Source organism: Dendrobium catenatum, unplaced genomic scaffold (assembly GCF_001605985.2).
Source record: "Dendrobium catenatum unplaced genomic scaffold, ASM160598v2 fragScaff_scaffold_53, whole genome shotgun sequence".
Taxonomy (NCBI): domain Eukaryota; kingdom Viridiplantae; phylum Streptophyta; class Magnoliopsida; order Asparagales; family Orchidaceae; genus Dendrobium; species Dendrobium catenatum.
In genome coordinates, this window is record NW_021318515.1 from 823,907 (window position 1) to 831,779 (window position 7,873).

General features: G+C 32.1%; 2 protein-coding genes across 2 annotated transcripts in view; both read left to right on the top strand.

The window, feature by feature from the left end:
- Positions 1–871, top strand: part of LOC110096891 — a 33,100-nt gene extending 32,229 nt beyond the window's left edge. The window contains exon 12 of the mRNA XM_020823033.2: positions 493–871. Within this exon, the coding sequence (XP_020678692.1) occupies positions 493–585 (93 nt within the window). The 3' untranslated portion in view covers positions 586–871. The remainder of the gene's footprint in view (positions 1–492) is intronic.
- Positions 872–6,153: 5,282 nt separating this feature from the next.
- LOC110096888 (probable carboxylesterase 2) lies at positions 6,154–7,362 on the top strand. The gene has a single exon (XM_020823027.2). The coding sequence runs from the start codon at positions 6,231–6,233 to the stop codon at positions 7,182–7,184; it is 954 nt and encodes a 317-aa protein (XP_020678686.1). The 5' UTR covers positions 6,154–6,230; the 3' UTR covers positions 7,185–7,362.
- The last annotated feature ends 511 nt before the right edge of the window (positions 7,363–7,873 follow it).

A 7,873-nucleotide genomic window follows, 5' to 3' on the forward strand; every position in this document is an offset into this window, starting at 1 on the left:
AAAGATTTTTGCAACCTATAGTTTAGACTTAAAGACTTGATAGTACAAAATAGAAATCAATCGATAACCGGGCTTCATAAGATCGGTCCAATATAATTGTGATAATGCAAATTACTTACAATGACCTATGTGAAGATCTATGCTATAAATCGGGACACACCTGGATAACCAATATAAAACGAGAGAGTAATTCCATTTATGCTTCGTTTGGGTTGGCTTTCTTAATGCTTCTTAAAGCAGCTTTCTAGTATAAAAAAATTAAACTTTGTACTAGAAATCTGCTTTAAGAAGCAGTAAAAAAACCGTCCCAAATAAAACCTTAATTTCTATTCATTCTAAACTTTACATGTAGCTGACCATTTAGGCTTCATTTGGGACGACTTTCTTGCTGCTTTAAGAAAGCCGTCACAAATGAAGCCTTACATATAGTTGGATAAAAGCTTGTTGTTGTTGCTGCTGCTGCTAAACTTTTCTATATCAAATGCTTTGCAGGAATTCCTGGCCTTACCAAGGGCTGAAGCAATTCATCTTCTAATACAGCACAACGGGAATGCTGAGACTGCCATTCAACAGATGTTTTCGTAGCCTTTCACTGTACAGTTGTAAACTATGTTTCAAAGAAAAATTACTCATTCAATAGACACGCCATTGTTGGTGTGGTTCAGGATTTCTTTGTTCCTCATGACATCAACATTGTGCGATAGTGTATAATTCTTTGTATTAATATTTCCATCAGTTCTTTCACATACAGTTTATCGCTGGTAAGTTGTACATTAGCTTGTATATTATAGCTGGAGAGGAATCTGTAAATCATGAAATGAAACTATTGTTTATATTCTGAGTTTTCTATCATAAGCAAAAAAAAAAAAAAGTCAAAATATTTTGATATAATTTCTATGATGATGGGGTTGAAATTTATTGAATTTGCTTTTAGATTAGTGTTGTATATTAAGATTGTCATATCAATTTCAAAATAAATTCAATAATTTTGAAATAATTCCGATTTTCTTGGAGATGTTTGAATTGCTTTATGATATTTTTTCTTGGCATATCATCTTCAGTTACTGTTTTTAATTACCCTTTTGGTGTTCCATTTGTAGATCATTTTCTGACTTTACTGTGTCAATTGGTTGCTTTTAAACTTAGTTCTAAATTCTAATGAACATCATATCTATCATTTGTGGTAAATTTGCTAATGGAAAAAAAAAAAGTTCAAGATATTATGATTTGTTTAAAATTTATTGAATTTAATTTATGATTTAAAATTTATATTTATTTTATATTAAATCAATTAATTTTGATATTTATATTGACTAATATTTGATCTCTTTATTTTTAAAAATTAATTTAGGTTTTATTTGGGATAGCTTTTTTATTGTCTTATTTTTTAGATTGTAATAATAATTTTTTTATTTGCCAATTGTTTTTTTGTTGTTTTTTTTAATTGTATTTAGAAGTTATTTTTTACTGTAGTTTTAAAAAGTTATATTCAGTTTTCTTGTTGCTTAGTAAAATTAATTTTTAGTATAAAAATATTTTGAAAGTAGAGAAAAAATAGTGATCTAAAGCTCTACCAAATGAAGATGTAGCTTTTTTTTTTTTAATTTAGACAGTGGCCCATCTTTGTGAGAAATTATTTTTTGCAGACATCGGGCCTTTCGGAGGGTCAGAACGTGTCACGTCACCAGGTACACAGTGGGTATACAGCCGCGGTGCACATCAAAGGGGTGAATTGACGTGTTCTAATTCGTCTTCGAACGGCGTTCATATCGGCACAAAATAATTTTACCATCTTTGCACCCTTAAAACCATCAATATGAAGAAATGATATTGATTCAAAGATGATTTAGCCCAATTTTTGTCATGATTTTGATGAAGCTAATGTCCATTGGTTTAATCTATTAGATTTTTATGATTTTTTTTTTTTTTGTCAAAGTGAGCATTTGAATTCAACTCATTAGTATTCTCAAATATATATATTTTATTAGTGAGTTATAAAATTAAGAGTATCTCCTATCAACTTTAATAATCCCTTCAATCTATTTTGGAAAGGAATTCTTATTTGAAAACTCACTTATTGAAATCTCCTAAAATAATTAGTGTAGACATTATTGCTTGTGAGTTTGTATAAAAGATTTAGGCATTGAAGGTGAGCAACTCTTTGGGACTCCACCGTCCAAAGTTTGATCTTCACACTTCTTTAATCGTACAAAGTTCCAAGATTAGTTAAAACCTTGTATTCAAATCCTATATATATAACCCCACCGGGCTTAGGTGGGTTGGTAGGCGTGTTTGGTTGGAAACCCTCATCCCAAGTTCGAATCCTCTCTCATATGACACGACTCCTTAAGTGGAGAGAAAAGAACTGTGGGTCCTGCACCTGTGGGGTTGGTTGCTGGTAGACCCACTGAGGGATTAGTGGACATCGCCAAGCGCGTCACAAGCTGACGTGGCAGCAGGCCGATACCCCCGTTCAAAAAAAAAAAAAAAAAAAAACTATACATATAACATTTATGTATCCTAAAGTCTTGCTACCCTATTAATGATAGTTACAGCTGGAGTTCCAGCAAGAAATTGTGGGGTGGAATGAAAATTTGTGGTCATGAGGTCATCTACGTAAATAATGAGGTTATCTATCATTGTCATGATGCATTCAAGATGCTGCAAGTGATGCTAACCATATAATTTTTGTTTTGCATTAATGTTATTTTTTTTCGGTCAACTTGTTCTGGTCAATGAAAAAAAAGTTATTATTATTATTAGAACGGGACATCTATCCGCTGTCACTCCAAAGGGAAAGTTTGGCGGCATAACTAATCTCTCAGCGGGACACTAGCAAGGCCACCCACCGGCATCGGACCAACACTTGCTTTGCCCCGCTACAGAGGCGAGTCCGTAGTAGAGGAGATTTCCACCCGGGATAGAAAGTTCCTAATCGTGCTCGCCCATTAATCACCCTAAGCCTCGATGGCTAAAAAAAAATATTAAAATAATAAAATCTTCCTGTTGATTCTATTGTTATTGTTTTGATCAACTAAGGGAGATGATTGTTAAATTGTTATTTAAATTAGAAAATTTATATGTATTAATATTATTATTTTGGACACGATTTGGCCAATAAAAAAGCTCTAAGAATATCAACTCGATCTCTCTATCAGTATAGCTTCATTCAAACAATTAGGTAGGATTTTTTTACTCAATTTAGTTTCATTTTTTTATTATAGATGATCAATCATATTATAATTAATTATTTTAAAAAAATAAAAATAAATACAGGCTATAATTTGGCATCCACATGTGATCATGAAATGTGTAGAAGGCAAATTGGATTTGTTCTTCATCGAATTGATTGGGTGTGAATATTGATTGGCAGATTGGCTTAAAGGCTTCATTTAGGATGATTTTTTTGCTGGTTTTTAAAGTAAATTTTTAGTAAAAAAATTTTGTACTAAAATTTTGTTTTAGAACACAGTATGAAAGCTGTCCCAAACGAAACCTTAGTCAATTCTCAAAATTAGTTTTTCTATATTTTAAATTTTTCTTTGGAAAAAAAAATTAATTTTTTTAATATATTTTGGTTCAAATATTTTATTAAAAATTGATTTTGATGAATAGGAATATTATTAAATTTATTTTGAAATAAGTTAAAGATATAAGAAATTTTATTATATTTATGTCATAATAAATTCAACGTTTTTATATTCATTTTTATCAAGATTTTGTTCAATTTTTTCTTAGTCGTTTTTTTTTTTGTTTTTTGTTTTTTTTAAATAATGAGCGCAGATGACTTCAAAGTCTAGAAATTCAAAAGAAAGTGAAATTCCAATACTAAAGGCTTTTATGAAGGTCACCTTTTTTGTCGGTCTTCTAAAATTTATTTGTTTTTTCCTTCCATTATTGCTTTGAACGCTTTTTTTTCCCTCTCTCTCTCTCTCTCTAGATTTAGGGAAGTTGGTGAGTAACATAATCAGACTAATACCTTTAAAAATAAAATAATAATAAATATAAACAAAGTGAAGAACAAAAAATGCATCAATATTTAGAACAGGAAAAAAAGTAATTATGAAAATAAAATGAATATCGAGAGGTTGTAAATAAAATGATTAAAATCATGAGAAGAATATTTATATATATTGGTAGATCGAAATGAGTGAGCAAAATGACTAATAGAACAATTTTTATACATCATTAAATTTTGCTGAATTCAATTAATTATTTTGAGATTTATCTTAATTAAAAAATTATGTCTTAGCTTTTCACAAAGAATCAATACACAAGTATATAATGAAAATTTATAATAAACACTAAAATTTTTATATGAAAACTCCAAAAAAAGGAGAAGACTATGAAGCCCGACCCAAATGACCGAAATGATTTATTGTGTAGATATGTTACAAGAGTTCTCTCATTCCAATTAATTTGAGAAGACGACATTATAAAATATATTACACAAATTTTTATTTTTGTAAATGTGGTAGAAAATATTGGAGACATAACAATTAGATGTAGTTTATCGAGCAATATTATTAATAGTGCGACGATAGTTAGGAAGATGATAACAAGATGATGGTGATCAGGTATAGCAGAATAGATTACGATAATCAAGTAACATTAGCGAATGATGACAGTCAAGTGATGATGGTCAAATAATGGAGAAATTATTTTGTGCGGAAGTCGAACACAATGTTACGTCCAGAGGCGAATCAGGTGCAGCCACGTCAGCAGTACCGAGCCGCGGTACACAGCGAAGAGGTGACGTGACACATTCTAGTTGGTATCTGGATGGCGTCCCGCTTTCGCACATAATAATTAATCCAAATAATGGCAATCAGGAGGCAATGATTAAGTAGCAAAAGTTGAGCGGTGTTTTTCAAACAATAACTAGTGGTGATCATTGACATCAAATGTGAAGTAGAACTTTAAAATTCTTCAAATCTTCAAAAATATGGGGCTTGCTTGATTCATCTAATAAAATCACTCAATTTAATTATAAAATGGCTGAAATTAGACATGTGATGATTATGAATTTAATTTTAAAAATTTTCAATGCAAACATTTTATTAAATACCAATGACTTATTAGTTCTTTTTGTTGAAAATTTGATTTATAATGTGCTGAAAATTCATTGGGAGGTTCCTTATAACTTGTAAGATGTGAACAGAGGTGGAAGATCCTTCGTTCAAAAGTCTACGTTTTAATATATTATATTATTTTAAGGAATTTTTTTTCTTAATTTTTTGGGAGGGGGAATATTTTAAGTAATAGATTATAGATTTCGATTAAAATTGCGTTTAAACATTCAATTTTTTTTAAAAAAAAAGGTAAAGAAAGCGATAGTTATTAAATGGATATTTAAATGTATATTTTATAATTTTTTTAATTTAAAAACAATAGAAGTAGTGGTTTAAGTTTTAAATATAATATTTATGTCAGTTAAATTAAAAAGAAAAAGTAGCAAACAAGTGATTTTTATTAATATTTAAGTATTTTTCTCTTTACTGACGACAAAGTTACAGATGAAGATGGCTCCACTCATATTAAATAAACTAAAAATTAAAAAACGAAATAAACAGAGGAAAATTATTTAAACAAATTAAACTGAAAAAAAAAACAAAATAAAATAAACTGAAAAAATAAAACGATGAAATATCTTACCTAACTGAGCAGCGAAAACTGAAAAAAAAAGTGCACAACAAGAAAACGGGCTCTAAGTGGGCCAAATTAATTGAATTTAATGGGCTGTCATTGGACCAAATCAACCGAAATTAAAATAAACTCACATGCATTACATACATAAGATTCGAATTCATATTTTATATTAGCTGGTTTTTATATTTTATTTTTTTATGCTCCGTTTACTGAATTTTATTGCTCTTAAGCTGCTTTGAAGATTTCTCCCTAAGATTTTCTTCAACAATTAATGAAATAAAATTGGCAAAGTTATTTTATAAATACAATTTAAATCAGAAAATAGATTTTGACGCATACTATGATTTTATTTCTATAGGATATATTTAATTTAAGAGAAATTGAAAAAAAAAATCATGAAAATATTTTATTTAATAATTTTATATTAGATTTTTTAATACTAATTAATAGATGGTAGAATTTTATATTTCCTTCCAAGATTTCAGCCCATCCATCGAAACATTATATACGCAGGACTGACGCTGCTCTTCTCTCGGCCACTCCCGAAGGTCTACGTTTCCTTTCCACCGCACAAATCTACCATGACCTCCGGCACCGCCACCGCCGCCGCCGACGATGAGGTTATCTACGATATGTTCTCCATGATGCGAGCGTATCGCAGCGGCCGCGTGGAGCGCTTCGAACCCTTCGAATTCGTCCCGCCGTCCATCGACCCACTTACCGGCGTCGACTCTAAAGATATCGTCCTCAATCCCATAACCGGCCTTTCCGTTCGCTTCTACCGACCGCCTTCGGTCTCCGCCGATGGTAACCAGAAGCCTCCTATCGTCGTCTTCTACCACGGCGGTGGATTCTGCGTCCATCGCTCCTCCTCCGCCCCGTACCACAATTACCTCAACTTCCTCACATCCAAAGCCAACGTCGTCGCCGTATCCGTCGATTACCGCCTCGCTCCGGAACATCCGCTCCCCGCTGCCTACGAAGACTCATGGGAGGCCCTCCAATGGGTCATCGGCGGCGGTGGAAATTGGGACGGAGACAAAATCATCCTCGCTGGAGACAGCGCAGGAGGGAACATCGCGCACTATTTGGGGATGAGGCTTGGAAGAGAGGGGAAGAAAGTGGAGGGGATTGTGCTATTGAATTCTTACTTTTGGGGGAAAGAGAGGATTGGCGTGGAGCTGGAGGAGAGAGAAGGGACGTTGCTGACGGTGAAGGTTGTAGATGCGGCGTGGGAGTTTTTGTGCCCGGAGACGACGGGGTCCGATGATCCGAGACTGAACCCGGTGGCGGAGGGGGCGCCGAGCCTGGCGGAGCTGGGGTGTAAAAGAGTGTTGTTGAGCGGCGGGGACATGGATTTGTTGGTGGATAGATGGAGGGTTTATTATGAGAAATTGAAGGAGAGCGGGTGGGGAGGAGAAGTCGAGCTTGTGGTGGTGGAAGGGGAGGATCATGGATTCTTTTTGCTTTATCCGGGGAAAGAGAGGGCGGAGGCGTTCTTTGATAGGTTCGTGAGTTTCTGCAACGGCAAATAGCTTGTTTGCTTCGCCGATTAAGATCTTCGGAGAATTTTAGGTGTGGAGAAATTTAAATATTTAGATTTATAGAATTTATCTGGTGGGTTGGGTTATGCAATACTCATACCCTTTGTGTCCTATTTTCTTAATTTAAATTACAAGAAACGATAATATTGATATATTCAATATTTGTGTATCCTTTTATTCCGCATAATATTTAGGCTTCGTTTTAGATAATTTTTTTACCGTTTTTTTAATTAAAAAAATAGTATAAAAATTTTAGTTTAATTTTTTTTTATACTAAAAAACTGATTTAAAAGTCAATAAAAAAAATGATCTCATCTGAAGTCTAAAAACAAATTTCAATTGTAAGGATATTTTTAGAATTCAAATTAATAAATAATAATTACTATTTTTTATTATTTTCTAAAGCAAATTATAATATATTCTTTAATTAAAATTTTTTGTACTTAAAAGTGGCTTTGAAAAATAATAATAAAATTGTCCCAAACGAAACCTTAGTTATATAAAGCAGTTTTTCATCCCATAAATTTTTTAAAAAATAGGGAGAAAATAATTAGAAAAAGAAATTTTAATAATTATCAGAAAATCAAAGTAATTAAAAAGCCGCCCCAAATAAACCCTTAACCATATTTAAATTACAAATTCATCAAACATTTTTGACAATTATCAAATCAATGCATCAT